This window comes from Felis catus, chromosome A2, assembly GCF_018350175.1.
Source record: "Felis catus isolate Fca126 chromosome A2, F.catus_Fca126_mat1.0, whole genome shotgun sequence".
In the NCBI taxonomy this organism is placed as follows: domain Eukaryota; kingdom Metazoa; phylum Chordata; class Mammalia; order Carnivora; family Felidae; genus Felis; species Felis catus.
The window spans coordinates 131,090,000-131,107,248 of record NC_058369.1 but is presented as its reverse complement, the minus strand read 5'-3'; the positions used below and the strand labels follow the sequence as shown (position 1 = coordinate 131,107,248).

The window sequence follows — 17,249 nt, the reverse complement described above, 5'->3', positions numbered from 1 at the left end:
GAGCCACCCAGGTGCCCCTGCAATCACTCAATATTTAAAGGCAGCCAAGAAATGATATGTGATATGAACCCTTTATTTGAAAAACAGTAATCAAAGCATCTCGTACTTCAGTGAAAAGCCATAAAAGTAATTATTAGGTCATCAGCAAATACTTTTTTCTTTTAAAAGAATTTCAATCATGTTTCACTGAACTATCTCATGAAAAAATCCTAGTAATCTTGCTTGCCTAGCCTCTCACTGTAACTGGTGTGCTTACTGACAGGCATAAAGATTTGAGATATGGTTGTTAATTAAATAGCACTGAATTAGTGGAATTTAATATAGAAAGGGGCAAGAATTAAGGAGTTAGCATTTATCTTCTAGGAAAATTTTATTTATTAAATAAAGCTAGCAAATAGCTCAGTATAAATAACTATGGTAGATGGCTCAAAGGAAAGATTTTTTGTTTTAACATTTATTTATTTTTGAGAGAGAGAGAGAGAGAGAGAGTACAAGCAGTGGGGGGGGGGGGGGTGCAGAGAGAGAGGGAGACACAGAATCCAAAGCAGGCTCCAGGCTCCAAGCTGTCAGCACAGAGTCCGATGTGGGTCTTGAACCCAAGAACCGTGAGACCATGACCTGAGCCAAAGTCAGATGCTTAACTGACTGAGCCATGCAAGGGCCCCACAAAGGAGATTTTTACTTTTGTTTTACTCTGAGAAAGTTTTACTGTTAACTTTTTTCTGATCAAGAAGATGTTAAATATATTTAACATTAAAATTTATAGCTTCTTTCTTGTAAAGCACAAAATAAGTCTATCTCATCTATTATTTATCATCTTTATTACTCATTGTACTCAGAAGAAACAATTCCTGGGAAGTTATATATGTGTATATACATATATACACACATATACATAAATACATATACATATATATGTAAATACACACATGCACACACACCAGTGACTTTTCTCAAGTTAGGAAAAAGTCCTATGTTAAGAAGATTCCAACTTAACTCTTATCACAAATAGTCAATGTTTACATTGTTTTGGAGAGGAATTTTTAGTTTCCCTAAATAGTAGCAGGGTATTATCTAAAGGAGACTGGGTATATTAAAAAATATTTAAAAGTAACAGAGTTTATTTACATACATTCTTAGTCAATTTGAACTAACCACAAGAGTGAAACTTATTAGGAGGACGGCTGACAAGGAAAATTTAGGTTTCCAAATTTAAAGTACATGTTAACCACACACTTTATTTAGAAAGCACTTATATATATCAGCTATGTATTTTTTCTTTTTCTATTTTTTTAAAGTTTATTTATTTTGAGAGAGACAAAGAGACGGGGGCGGGGGAGGGGCAGAGAGAAAGGGAGACAGAGAATGCCAAGCAGTCTCCATGGTGTCAGCATAGAGCCCAATGTGGGGCATGAACCCACGAACTGTGAGATCATGAACTGAGCCGAGAGCAAAAATTGGACACTTAACTGACGGAGCCACCCAGGCGCACCTGTATCTTTTGCTTTTTAATTAAAGCACCTATTTTATTGCATAACTGCATTTAGAGGGCGACCGATTCCAACATTTAACTATTGACTTCTAAGTCTGAGACCTAGTAAATAATTTGATTCTCCTGTCCACACACTGATGAGATTAGTATCAATGATACAAAAGAGAGATTAGTACAAATATAGCTACTTAGCTATCATACATAAGAACAAAGGGAAAATACAAACTCTGATTTAGATATTCCTCACAGATTTTAGGAGAAAGAAAACCTTAATGTTTCTCAATTATCACTGGTAGATCACCGTATTTTTCTCCAATTCCTGGGGGAGAATTTGCATTTACATGATAAAGCAGAGTAAAAGAAGAGATGACATCAAAGAGAAGCTGAGTGGTTCAAGACTTAAAGATTATCTCAGGGCACCTGGTTGGCTCAGTTGGTTAAGAGTCCGACTCAAGATTTTGGCTCACTAAGCACCCCCACACTGGGTCAGCCCGGAGCTGCTGTCAGCTTGGGATTCTCTCTGTCCCTACTCTGCACTCAGGCATGCTCAAGCGCTTTCTCCCTCTCTCTCAAATAAATAAACACAAAAAGAGAGTATTTCATTTGATAGTCTTGACAATGGTTGCTTGATAAGAATTTGAAAATTTCTAGCCCAAACAGTATCTAAAACAAAATCAACAGATCTGACTACATACAACTAGATATCATATATATAAGGAAGCTCCAAGAATACTCCCAGGACACACACACACACACACACACACACACACAAAAGCACAAATATTTTAACTGAAAATAAAGATTAATGAATGAGAATGAGAAGAATGAAGTTCTTCCTCTGAAATTGTGTAATAATTAGTTTATTCAACCAGCTGGTGGCATATATCATGCACATAATTCCCCTTTGCTATTCTGTTCTATCTCTGCTTCCCGACCAGGTAACACCAAAATCTATTCAAAAATTGCAATGCTGAGTGGCCATAATAATACAGAAGGTACTCGACAGACATTCTGTATTGGTGCCAGGCAATTGAGAGGAACATGAAAGGTTAGAGAACAACACCCCTGTGGGCCTTCTGGTTATTCCAACTGGAAAACAAACTTATTCTCAAAGTTTAGAAGTGTTAAGGATTCTAAATTAAATTTTCTCAAAAGTTTTATTTCACAAATGATAGAGTTTCAGAACAGCATAAATGCCTATTGAAAACTCAAGCTATAGTTGCAGAAAACTAACATTTCAAAAATATCTTTTGTAATAAAAATAGAATAAAATTTTTGGCTACCATCTATTGGATATAAAAGATGTCTCAGGTACTAGTTGGTGCTATATGAAGCACCTGTTTTATGTAACACTCAATCTTATGTGAGTCAGCATTTTCCCCTTTTACTGATGAGGAAACTGATGCTTAGAGTAGTTAAGTAGTTTGCTGGACATCACATGGTTAGGAAGTCACCTAAGTCTGCGTTCAACTCTAGGCCTGCTTGGTTTCATAGTCCACTCTCAGTAATATGGGCTGCTGCTTTGCAAGACCCATCATAAGATAGAAACTGCTTGCTAGGAATGATGTGGTCTGGCAGATACAGAGTTCAGATGCAGAGATGTTACAACATCTGGGTTACTACAGTGTTTTGTAGAGAAATCAGGGCAGAATATCTAAAAATGGTTCCTGGCCAGCTATACCAAAATGTATGCTTTTAGTAATTGTACAAAACCAGTTAACTATCATGATAGCATGTACATGGAAAACGCTTCCAAATGTCAACTTGGACTTCCAAGTGTCAACTAATAACAGCATGAACAAAACTACTTCACTCCTTTTGCTTAAGAAAAGGCATTTCTCTTCTAAGAACTAGGAACTGGAAAAAAAATATGCTTATATTACTTGTCTGTTGGCATGGATATTCTAAGTCAGGTGCTCATAGATTAGAGTTTAGCTCACTTTGGGTCCTAGCTGTATAGGTGAGGTTCCTACATTTCACACATGCCCAATGTTGGCAGTTCCCGAACCACTTATCTCTTTCTGTTCTTCATCCTCCTCATCCTCTTCCCCTCAGTACCTCAGTTGACTGATGTCAAGCCTTTGGTTTATTGAGTGACCTCCCCCCACCCCTACTTTTTTCCTGGTTTTTGTCAGAAAACCAGAAAAATGCTCATCACAGCACTTAAGCTGAGACTTCTTTGGACAATATCCTTTTGGCTTCGCAGGCTCCAACCTAGGATCCCTGTTCCCAACAATGCTTGAAAAAGAATATGAATTTTTACATTTGCACAAGAATAATTTTATATATAAGCTTATATATAAGTTATGTCTTTCCTTTATGGAATACTGAATTTAATTCTCTTATGGCCAAAACCAAAACTTACCTTTGGAAATCAGCAACCAACTTGACATCAGCTATGACCATCTTATGTTCAATAATCATGTGCTTCAGAAGTTTGTCTTGTTCATCCATAGGAAAATGTTCTTCACAGAAAATACAAGGCACAGATGGAGAACCTTCTAAGGCGGTGGTGCCACCTGGACTTTCTGGCAGGGAAAGCGGCTCCAGGATACAATCCTTACTGTCTGGGAGAGAGAAAAAGCAAAAGCAAGGAAAAAGAAAAAAAAAAGAAAAGAAAAGAAAAGAAAAAAAAGAAAAAGCTGCAATCAGCTCTTTAGAAGGATAATTTCTTACCTCCTGCATTAAAAGGAAAAATCCACAGTGCCACAGTGCCAGAGAACAAGATATTTTATTATCATTTTAAGTAGATTCTGCAACCTAGAGGCAGGGAGTTGTGCAAAGCAGCTCCAACTCCCCATTTGCCGGCTTGAATGGGGGAAACCCATTTGTCAGAGCAGCTGTTCAGGCATTCTTGGACACTGGCCAGTGGCAGCAATTCCGGGGGTACTTGCAAGGGGAAGGCTGCAACGTGCTGGGTTAAGGTTCTATGGCCCAATTGTGACCTATGGCTGATAGTTATCACACTATGGGAAGTAAATGGTATATTCTGAGGCTCCAGATGATACCAGGCCAGTCTTTTAAGCTGCTTCCTGTTGCACCTGCAAACTCTTTCCTGTTTGATTATCTGTCACGTGCAAAGAAGACAGCTCTCACATTGGGTTGACATAGCATGTGCTGGGTGGCCCAGGTGGTAATTTTTGATGTTGATTTATGTCTACCATTAGTCTGTTACACAATTATGTATCTTAATTCAAGTTCTTATGAACAAAGAGATGAATGATCATTTACTAGACATACACGGTAAACATTTTTTTCTGTGTATATTATTCATTTTCCTAACATCACCTATGGTATCTTTGAGAGTTGAGCTGTGTAAGATCTATAGCTCTGAACTCATGCCTCAAACCACTGCCAGGTGTGTCAGGAGCCCTCTTCAATGCTCCAGGGGGAAAGACTGGATCGGTCACCTTTAGCTGGCAATTGAGTAGTTAGTGACTGGGCAACTAGCATAAGACATTTAGCATCTGAGGAAGGGCAGGAAACCTTCATAAAGAAAGACAGTTATACCACAGATAAGCCTTTGGAATTAGCTTACTATTAATTTTATTTCTTGTTTTTTATCTTACTTTAACTTGTTTCTAACGGCCTTCTTAATTGCATAATTCACTGAATCAGTTAATGTTGCACTGCTGACCATGGTCTGAGAACTGGACAAGCATTCATTCACTCAACGAAAATCAGCTGAGTACTGAGTGCTGGTCTTTTCTGCTTAACGTTGCATGACATGATTTTTTTTTTTTTTTAAATTTTTTTTCAACGTTTATTTATTTTTAGGACAGAGAGAGACAGAGCATGAACGGGGGAGGGGCAGAGAGAGAGGGGGACACAGAATCGGAAACAGGCTCCAGGCTCCAAGCCATCAGCCCAGAGCCTGACGCGGGGCTCGAACTCATGGACCGCGAGATCGTGACCTGGCTGAAGTCGGACACTTAACCGACTGCGCCACCCAGGCGCCCCGCATGACATGATTCTTATCATCAAGGCTAAAGTGATTGCAATTTGTTAGACGGTACAAATAAGTTTAAAGGATAAAGAGAGAGAGACGGAAAATGTATAGGGTCTATGGGAGCATGGGGACAGAAGAGTCAACTGAGCTGGAGTGGGAAGGTGTCCCAACGGACATGTCCTCTAATACATCACTCACAATACTCTGCTCATATTAAAGTATGCTAAATTAAATTTTTATGTTAGTTCCATAAAATTATTTAATACCAGAAAAGGTGGAAATAGGGTATACATGACAATGGAGAGAATATTTAAAAACGTATAAGCACTTTAGAAGCACTATTAACGAAAGTGATGTTACCAACAATTATATTTATTAAATTACATAATGGAAGCAAGGAGTTCTGAACTTCTACAGTTCTTCAGTTGTAGGTTATATCCTTGAGTTGTAGGTTAAATTCTGTAGGAACTTAACTCTCATGCTAAAAATAAGACAGGGAAAGAGAAATAGGTAATAAACAAATGAAACTCTGTATTTTACATCCACTAGAACAGGACAACAAAAGACAGCATATATTCTAAATAGAGGTACCATTAGTAAACATTACATATCTTCTAGAAAATAACAGGTACTGTCTTACACCCTTCTCCCCGAATTTGAATGATATGTGTAAATTCATTTTGCCTGATTGCAGAAAACAATGTATTAATCATCACTAATAGCAAGAGCTAACATTACTAGGTATCTGATATTTGTAAACTACCCTAGCAAAGGGCTTCAGGGCATTTTCTCAATTAATTCTCACTACCTTATTCAGTTGGTACTATTATAACCCTCATTTTCCAGATCAGACTACTCGGACTTAGAAAAGTTAAATCAAGTGGCCTAAACACACAGCAAGTTAAGCCTAAATTAAAACACGACATTATTCTGCCTCTAGTTCCAAAAGGCATTTTCCCCAAATCTGTGTTTTTCTGTAATGTGTATATTCAGTGTCTTTTTGAATTGGTACGTATTTATAAGTCACGCTTAATCTATGCATTCTGCCATTGTCCTGCCGTGTCCCTGATACTAGTTCCACCAGCAACTCTTACACAAATCTCAGTAGCCCACATCCTCCAAAAACCACTGGGTACAGTTTATCTCTGTCACTGTATTCTTTTCTAATGTTTCACTACAAACTCTCTAATCTTCTTCCGTGGTTCATTCCTCCTCCCTTTTGTATGTTCAAGGCCCAGTTTCTCTTTCTTCAAATTATTTCTAAGAGAATGAAACTAAATGTTCATACACGGTAGAACCAAACAGCGTGTGGTTACTGTAAAGGCATACAGGAACAAAATCGTAAGTATGCAAATTTCATGTATGAGGAACCTGTGGTTTAGGAGATACTAAGTCATATTTGGGAACTCGAGTTACTATGTAATTCAGAGAATAAAAATTTTAATAGAACATTTTTGGACAAGATTTTAGTGTTCTGACTCCTTAATCATTTAGCATCATGTTCAAATTTAAGACAGCAGTGATCAAAAGAAGTAGTTTGTTTACCTATGTCTTTCTTTCCCCACTTCAGACTGTTAATCGCTGGAAGGCAAGATGAGTCCTGGTCATCTTTAATTACCTGGCATGCACACTGTGTTATTGCATCATGACTGCCACCGCCACTGTGGGTTAATTCTGTGCCAGGCACTGTTAAGCCCTTTACATGTACATTATTAACGCAATTAACATTCACAATAACCCTATGACAGAGCTTCCATTTCTTATCCTATTTTATAGTTGAAAAAACTGAGGCACTTAGAGACTAAGTGACTTTCCCCAGACAGCTAGTAAATGGTGGAGTGGGGATTTGAATCCAAGTGGTCTGGCTTAAGCATGAGCACTCTTACCCTACACGTAACATTGAGGAAGTTGGACGTTTTCCTGTAGGAAGTAGAGCCACTCCTATGTTTACACTGATAAACATGGGTTGTGAGACGTAAGTCTCCAGATGGGGAGACTGGCAGTTGGGAGACTACTGCAGTGTCCAGGTTGGAGGCAGCCATGTTAGCAGTGCTTGGAGGGAATGGAGAGAGGGGAGGATGCAGAGATTGCAGCGACAGTTCTTGATTACTGGTTGGCCAGAGGGAGTGAAGAAGCCTGGGATGCCTTTTAAGATTCCGGCAGGGGAGGCTGTATGAATGACGGGCACCAATCACCACTTTAGGAATGCATGTGTAGAGGCACTTTTTTGTTCTGTGAGAAGGACAGATAATGAGTAAAGCTTAGAAGAGCTCAGGTAATCTGCTCCAAAGTTAAACATTCCTGACATGGATTTTGGACAAGGGCAGGATGACTGGAGTCTCATGTGATGCATTTACGTTATTTTCTTTGTTTGCCAGCAACCCTCCTCCCCCAGTCCTCTTGAGGGTTTGACTCACTCCATCTCTCCATGTCCAACAATAGCAAATATCCCTATTGCAATTAATTATTTACATGTATATCTGTGCTCCTCGGGTAGTATGGTAACACCTCAGGTCAAGGACTAAATCTTGTTTTCATATCTCTGGTGTACACTATAGTCCCTGAAACATACATGGTATTTGATATGTGCTTGAAAAAATGAATAAGACCAGAGATACCTAAAACTAGAGTTATACCTTTGACTCAGCTTTTAGGTAAGTTCTATTTCAGGGAACACCTGTGGCTGTCTGTATTTAGGGGAACTTCTTCTGCCTCAGATTGAGAGCAGTCCAGAATAATTATAGCCAAATCTTTAGTACTGTGGGCCTTGGTATAATGAGCCCACTCGTAATAAATAATGATGTAAAAATTATACTAAATTCTAATAACAAGTATTACTGAGTGTAATAAAAGTATGTGAGGTTTATTTAGGGATTTTTAACTTCCTTTTTTATTTTTCACCCATGCTCACCAGTAAACAGAGACAAGTTGCATTTGGAACGCAGAGTAAGTTATACCACTCTGGCAGAGGATGTTTCTATAGCAAAGGCCTGAACTCAAGTATATATTTTACTTTAGAGCAATGGTTTCCAAATCTGGAGTGCTTTTTAAAAAGTAATGATTTCAAGGCCTTATTGTTAGACTGACGAAATATAACTTTTACCGAGCAGTAATTCCTAAACTCAAGTCTGGGGATCAATGGTTCAAGGAATGATTCCAAAGGGATTGTGGACATCCTAGTCATACATTAGAGTATGGGTATTTTGAACTCACAGCAAGTCTGTAAATCAGGAATAGGGCCTGGTGGCAAAGCTTACTTGATAGCATATTCTGTCCTAAAGAGAGCCTCTCAAACTCTAAGCACTGTGTCAGCATAAACAACTTAGTATGATTTGTCTAACAGGTTGTTTATTTCTAGTTGTCATCATAAGAATCATAGTTACACCTTACCATGTGGTAAAAAAATAAATACAGAAATACAGAATTTTTTTTGCTACAGTGACCTTGAACTCGAAAAGGCAAAAGGAAATAAACTCTATCTAGCTCCTTTCAGCAAAGAGGCAAAGCATCTTGAAAATTTTGGCCCCATATCTGCTTCACACATTTGTTACAAATTAACAACAACAAATTATCTGCTCTAGTTCTCACTTTGAACAGCAACTCTGTTTAAATGAACTGTGAAAAATACCATCCCAAGAGAGCTGAATTTTTGAGGAGATCCTATGCTGATTATGAACAATTTTATTGACTCTGGCTAAGATCCTCAAAGAACCACATTATTATTCTAAGATCATGCTTCTCAAACTTTTAACATGCTTATAATTCACCTGGAGACTTTGTTAAAGTGTAGATCCTGATTCAGGAGGTGTGGTGACCGGGGAAACATGCCAATCCAATCTCCTGTCGCTATGAGCATAATTGAAATATAGTCTCAGGTGCTGTGCTCTGAAATCCTACTTGCACTGAAGCCAAGCTTTCCACACGCTGCTCTCAGTAAATGATTAGAGCCAGCAGAAATGGTAACGCAGGCTCATTCCTGTGAGAGAGAGAATTTCACTGACATATGACAGTGGCTGAGGACTCTCAGCAGCTTGCCAGAAATGTGCTTACTTACAAATGTGTTGCCGTCTGAGACTCTACTCCACTGCCCTTCCTTCCCTCTTTCCTTCACAGGGGTCAGACCTACATTGCTACCTTCTCCAGCACTCTCTCCCTTTTCCCTCCTCTGGTGTCTTCTCCCCAAATCTCTTACATGTCAAATCCCATCTTGCTGTGTGCTTCTTGGAGGACATGAACTAACAAAGTAGGTCTAGGAGGTAAAAAGTCTTGAAATTCTGCATGTCTGAGTTTCCAGATGATGTCAGTCTGCTTATCCACAATCATACTTTGAGTAGTAAGGTTCTATTTAGGGAACAAACCAGTCATGAATTCATATTTTATCTAAGTGTTAAAATGACAACCCTAGACTTTATAGTGTATCATTCCTGCCAAATAGATAAAAGCTGCTGGTGCTTTGAAGGATAAAGAAGAAGCTTCTGAGGTTTCTGTCCTCCTTAAGTCAAATGAGAAAGAAAAGCCCATATCAACAAATAATTGATGAGAAGGCTTTCAGCCTTCCTTCATGGGGAATTGGAGAACACCTCACACATCACTCCTCCTTTAAGGAAGTACCCACACTTTGCTGTGTACACCACCATAATATCACTGCTAAAACCCTGAAAAAAATATAAAGTGGTAATTTGGTGATAAACTCGACCCAGATCAAATAAGTTTAGTTGTGACTCTTATCACACTCTGATAATCTAATTGATAATCATTATAAAAATTGGTATATGAAGATGGGCAGGGTTTTTGTAGTTTTGTAGTTTTAACTTGCTATAAACAAGCTCCTAATTTCAAAAAAAAAAAAAAAAAAAACAAACCCATTTCCTTTACAGTTGTCCTTCATTATATTAGTGTAATTTCTTTGATGATAGCTTTCTTTAGTATCTTATCAACTCTGGATATTTTCATGCCTGTTCTCTAAGCTTTTGATTAGAACAAACATCATATCTTTCCAGAGGACTCCAATGCCTACTCAATGTCATTTATTGTATCTTAGTTTTATTCTGGAAGTAAAACTTAAGAAGTAACTTTTATTTCTAAGTTCTTGAGGGTACTTCTCACTTAAACTAAAAACATGGCTTTCTACTTCCTAAGTAAGTCTGTCCCTTAATTTCTAAGAGTGCGCCCCCTAACAGATGCATTTGGAAAATGGAAAAGATTGGTTTAGTCTTCTTAACCGCAATCTATCTCTAAAGCTCAGAGTAAGAACATAAGACCCTTATGTAAATACCCTTGGGCTAATAATTTATTATGTAAATTATCATAGCCTGATATTTAAAAAATTAATTTACTATACAAGCACTAAGACTAGGGGAATACGGGAAAGGGAGATGAACTTAGGTGAGCATTGTTACACATTCTTGACACCACTGAGACTGCTGATGAAGGTGTGCTGAATTAGTACGCTCAAATATAGCTGGCAGGCTTGCCACAGCCTTTGGTATGGAAACAGGGTTATAAACACATTCAACCCTTAAACCTAATAAGCGCTTTGCCTAGAAATTTAAGGAGCTAATTTAACACAAGCAAAAAACTGTAAAAATGTTATTACAACATCACCTATAAAGCAAAGTAATAGAAACCACCTAGGCGTCATGCAAATGAAAAGCAGTTCTTTAAAATATGGCATATATGTGCTGTGTATTATGCATGTGCTAAATGACAATTATGAAGACAATGGAGAAATATTGTAAAACATGTTTGAAATTTATTAAAAAGAGCTTAATCCACAATGAACTGCACACAATTCCTCACACACACACACAAACGTACATGTACATACATCCACATATAAGTACAAGGCTTGAAAGGAAATATACAAAAAGAAAAACTATGAGAGATTTTTCTCTACAACCAACTTTCCCTAACACTGAAAATTTTTGAAATAAAAAGCATGTCTTCTGACAAGTTCCTCAATGTGACTGTGACAGATAAAATTAAGAGAAAGAAATAAAGCAAGTATAATTTTATTTGGTTACTAAGTCTTGACATTTTTTTTTTAAATTTTTTTTCAACGTTTATTTATTTTTGGGACAGAGAGAGACAGAGCATGAACAGGGGAGGGGCAGAGAGAGAGGGAGACACAGAATCGGAAACAGGCTCCAGGCTCTGAGCCATCAACCCAGAGCCCGACGCGGGGCTCGAACTAACGGACCGCGAGATCGTGACCTGGCTGAAGTCGGATGCTTAACCGACTGCGCCACCCAGGCGCCCCAAGTCTTGACATTTTAAGATGAAAAATTTTGATTACATTTGTCATTTAAAAAGTGAGCACCTGCTATGCACAAAGTGTATGCTAGACACTATCAAAACTATAAAGATTATTAATATAGAATACCTATCCTGAAGAAACTGTTAGTCTAGAGGAAAATATGAGACAACTATACAAATAATTATAATACTATTCAACATATGCAAAGTTGAGGGTTAAGGGATATAGAAGGAAAAAACCTCAAATCAGGAGAAATGAAAGAGAATCTTCATGGAGTCTTCTTGAAATGGTAAAGAATTCCAGCAAGTATATATATAGGTAGTTAAAAAATCAAAATAGTCCAATTAGTGCTAGAGTCTAGGTAGGAAAAGGCAGCAAGAGTAGATGGATCACATGTTGGTGCACCTTAATGCTAGTCCAAAGATTTATATTTAAATTTGGAAGTGGTGAGGAGATTCAGAAGGTCTTTAATTAAGGAAGTAATATAACATATAAGGTCACAAAACAAATCTTAATAAAATAAAAATGCAACAAACTTACAGGATGCAACAAAAAAATAGGACTAATAGGGAAGCTTAGAGCGGCAAATAAGTTAAAAGGAAGAAAGATCTCATAAACAACCTAACTCTGTAACTCAAGGAATTACTCAAAGAAGAACTAAGCTCAATGGTAGCATAAGGGAGGAAATAATAAAGAAGGACAGAATGAAATAAAGAATAGAAAAAAATTAACAAAATTAAGAGTTGTTTTGAAAAAGTAAACAAAATTGACACACCTTTAGCTAGACTAAGAAAAAAAGAGAAAAGACTCAAAATCAGGTATGAAAGAAGGGGAAATTATAACTGATACCACAGAAATACAAGGATCACAAGAAATGGCCATGAATAATAATATGCCAGCAAATTGGATAACTTAGAAGAAATGGATAAATTCCTAGAAACATACAACCTGTCAAAACTGAACCATGAAGAAATAGAAAATCCAAATAGACTTATGAAGTGATTGAATCAGTAATAAAAAAAAAAACCTTCTAACAAAGAAAAGCTAAGGAACAGATAAATTCACAGGAGAATCTACCAAACATTTAAAGAAGATGTACTGCTAACCCTTCTCCAAAACATAAAAGAGGAGGGAATATTCCCAAACCTGACCAAAATCAGACAAAGACATTACAAGAAAAATAAAATATCCCCAATGAATACACATGCAAAATCCTCAACAAAACACTATCCAAATTCAACAGCGCATTAAAAGGGTTATACACCATAACCAAGTGGGACTTAACCCTGGGAGGCAAGAATGGTTCAGTATATGAAAATCAAATCAATACGATACACCACATTAGCAGAATGAAAGATAAAAATCACATGATCATCTTAATAGATGAAGAAAAAGAATTGGACAAAATTCAACATCCTCTCATGATAAAAACACTCAACAAATTAGGAAAAGACAAACACTTCTCCAACATAAAGAAGGCTATATATGAAAAGCTCACAGTTAACAACATATTTGACTGTGAAAAACTGAAAACTTTCCCTCAAGATCAGTAAGAAGACAGGATGCTCACTTTTGCCACTTCTATTTAACAGAATACTGGATGTTCTAGCAAGAGTAATTAGGCAAGAAAAAATAAAAGGCATCCAAATCAGAGAAAAAGTAAAACCATCTGTTTGCAGATGTCATGATTTTATATATAGTCTACCAAAGATTTTACACACATACACACACACACACACACACACACACACACACCCACACACCCACACACCATTGCTTATAACTAATAAACAAATTCAGGCAAGTTGCAGGATACAAAATCTATAAGCAAATATCAATTGTGTTTCCTGAAGACACAGACTAGACATAATGCCAAGATGGAGGTATTCACTTCAAAAGAAACAACAAGAAGAGGTCACAGCCAGGGATCTAATCAAAACAGATATAAGTAATATGCCTGAACCAGAATTTAAAACAACACTCATTAAGATAGTAGCTGGGCTTGAGACTAGCATAGAAAACACCAGGGAGTCCCTTACCTCAGAGATTAAAGACCTAAAAACTAGTGAGGCTGAAATAAAAAATGCTGCAACAGAGATGTAAAACTGACTGGATGTAATGACCACAAAAATGGAAGAATGAGAGGAATGAATAAGTGATATAGAAGATAAGATTATAGAAAATAATGAAGCTGAAAAGAAGAGGGAAAGAAAAATACTGGATAACAAATGTAGACTTGGGGAACTCACTGACTCCATAAAGCATAATAATATTCATACCACAGTAGTCCTAGAAGAAGGGAACGAAAAGAGGGTAGAAGGTTTATTTGAGCAAATTATAGCTGAAAACTTCCCTAATCTGGGGAAGGAAACAAATATCCAAACCCAGGAGGGACAGAGAACTCCCACCACAATCAATAAAGCAGGCCAACAGCAAGACATATCATAGTAAAATTTGCAAAATACAGAGATAAGGAAAGAATTCTGAAAGCAGCAAGGAAAAAGAAATCCCTAACCTACAATGGAAGACAAAATAAGTACAGCAGCAGATCTGTCCGCAGAAACTTGGCAGGCCAGAAGGGAGTGGCATGATATATTCGACTTGCTAAATGGTAAAAATATGCATACAAAAATACTTACTCCAGCAAGGCTGTTATTCAAAATAGAAGGAGAGATGAAGAGTTTCCCAAACAAACAAAAACCAAAGAAGTTCATGACCACTAAACCAGCCCTTCAGGAAATATTAAAGGGGATTCATTGAGTGGAAAAGAAAGACTGAAAACAACAAAGACTAGAAAGGAACAGAGAAAATCTCCAGAAACACCAACTTTACAGGTAATACAATGACACTAAATTCATATCTATTAATTAATAAGCACCCTGAACGTAAATGGACTAAATGCTCCAATCAAAAGACACAGGGTATCAGAACGGATAAAAAAACCCCAAGATCCATGTATATGTTGTCTAGAAGAGACTCATTTTAGACCTAAAGACATCTGCATATTGAAAGTGAGGGGATGGAGAACCACTTATCATGCTAATGGACATCAAAAGAAAGCCAGAATAGCCATACTTAAATCAGACAAATTAGATTTTAAACCAAAGACTGTAACAAGAGATGAAGAAGGGCACTATAGCATAATAAAGGAGTCTATCCAACAAGAAGATCTAACAACTGTAAATATTATGCCCCCAACGTGAAACACCCAAATAAATGTCAATTAATAACAACATAAAAAGACTCATCAATAACAACACAATTAACAGAGGGGAATTTAACACCCCACTTACAGTAATGGACAGACCATCTAAGCAGAAAATTGAAAGCAAACAATGGCTTTGAATGACATACTGGACCAGATGGACTTAACAGATATATTAAGAATATTTCATCCTAAAGCAGGAGAATACACATTCTTTCTGAGTGCACATGGAACATTCTCCAGAACAGATCACACACTGGGTCAGGCCTCAACAAGTACAAAAACACTGGGATCATACCATACATACTTTCAGAAGACAATGCTATGAAACTTGAAATCAACCACAAGAAAAAAATTTGGAAAGATCACCAATACATGGAAGTTAAATAACACCCTACTAAAGAATAGGATAATCAGGAAATTAAAGAAGAAATAAATACATTGAAGCAAATGAAAATGAAAACATGACAGTCTCTTACTTCAGAAGAGAGAAGTATACAGCAATACAGGTCTACCACAAGACTTTTTCACCTCAAATATACAACCTAACCTCACACCTAAAAGAGCTAGAAAAGGGACAGTAAATGAAGCCTAAGGCCAGCAGAAGGGAAATAAACATTACAGCAGAAATAAATGCTATAGAAACAACAACAAAAAAACCCAGTAAAACAGATCAATGCAACTAGGAGCTTGTTCTTTGAAAGAATTAATAAATTGAAAACCCCCTAGCCAGATTTATCAACAAGAAAAAAGGATTAAAATAAAATCAAGAATGAAAGAGGAGAGATCACAACCAATACCACAGAAATACAAAGACTTGTAAGAGAAGGTTATGAAAAATTATACGTCAACAAATTGGGCAAACTGGAAGAAATAGATAAATTCCTAGAAAGATATAAAATACCCAAACTGGGGCACCTGGGTGGCTTAGTCAGTTAACCGTCCGACTTCGGCTCAGGTCGTGATCTCACATTTGAGCCCCGCCTCAGGCTCTGTGCGGACAGCTCAGAGCCTGGAGCCTGCTTCAGATTCTGTGTCTCCCTCTCTCTCTGCTCCTCCCCTATTCGTGTTTGTCTCTCTCCCTCTCAAAAATAAATGAACATTAAAAAAATTAATTAAAAAATGCCAAAATGTAAACAGGAAGAAATAGAAAATTTGAACAGACCCATAACCAGCAAAGAAATTAAATCAGTAAACAAAAATCTCCCAACAAACAAAAGTCCAGGGCCAGATGGCTTCCCAAGGGGAATTCTACCAAACTCTGAAAAAGAGTTAATGCTTATTCTTCTCAAACTGTTCCAAAAAAAATAGAAATGGAAGGAAAGCTTCTAAACTTACCCTATGAAGCTAGCATTACCTTGATTCTAAAACCAAAGGCCCCACTAAAAAGGAGAATTATAGGCTAATATCCCTGATGAACATGGACACAAAAATTCTCAACAAGATACTAGCAAATTGAATCCAATAAACACTAAAAGAATTATTCACCACAATTAAGTGGGATTTATTCCTCGGCTGCAAGCATGGTTAGATATTTGCAAATCAATGTTATATATCACATTAATAAAAAAAGGATAAGGACAATATGATCCTCTCAATAGATGAAGAAACAGCACTTGACAAAGTAGATTACCCTTTCTTGGTAAAAATCCTCAACAAAGTAGGGATAGAGGGAACATACCTCAACATTATAAAGGCCATATGTGAAAGACCCACAGCTAATATCATCCTCAATGGGGAAAAAGAGAGCTTTTCTTCTATACTCAGGAACAAGACAGAGATGTTCACTCTCCACTGTTAATTTACCATAATACTGGAAGTCCTAGCCTCAGCAATCAGACAACAAAAAGAAATAAAAGGCATCCAAACTAGCAAGGAACAAGTCAAACTTTCACTGTTTGCAGGCGACACGATACTCTATGAAGAAAACATAAGAGTCCACCAAAAAATTGCTAGAACTGATACATGAATTCAGCAAAGTTTCAGGACACAAAATCAACATACAGAAATCTGTTGCATTATATACACCAATAATGAAACAGCAAAAAGAGAAATCGTAATTGATCCTATTAACAACTGAACCAAAACCCATAGAATGCCTGGGAATAAACCTAACCAAAGAGGTAAAAGATCTGTAGTCTGGACACTATAGAACACTTATGAAAGAAACTGAAGAGGACACAAAGAAATGGAAAAACATTCCATGCTCATGGGCTGGAAAAATACTGTTAAAATGTTTGTACTCAACCAAAAGCATTCTACACATTTAATGCAATCCCTATCAAAATAACACCAGTATATTTCACAGAGCTAGAACAAAACAATCCTAAAATTTGTATGGAAACAC

At 37.1% G+C, this 17,249-nt stretch overlaps 1 protein-coding gene across 4 annotated transcripts in view; it reads right to left on the bottom strand.

Moving 5' to 3' along the window:
- The window catches only part of ZNF277 (zinc finger protein 277), a 111,526-nt gene that overhangs the window by 40,991 nt on the left and 53,286 nt on the right, over positions 1 to 17,249 (bottom strand). The window contains exons 2-3 of one of the 4 annotated variants that reach the window (XM_045052628.1): positions 9,209 to 9,417; positions 3,858 to 4,055 (exon numbers count right to left, since the gene is read on the bottom strand). In XM_045052628.1, coding sequence (XP_044908563.1) covers positions 3,858 to 4,055; positions 9,209 to 9,297 — 287 coding nt within the window. In that variant the 5' untranslated portion in view covers positions 9,298 to 9,417. Of the gene's footprint in view, positions 1 to 3,857; positions 4,060 to 9,208; positions 9,418 to 17,249 lie in introns of those variants that run through there. The other 3 variants (XM_045052629.1, XM_006929317.5, XM_006929318.4) reach the window with 3 other exon arrangements.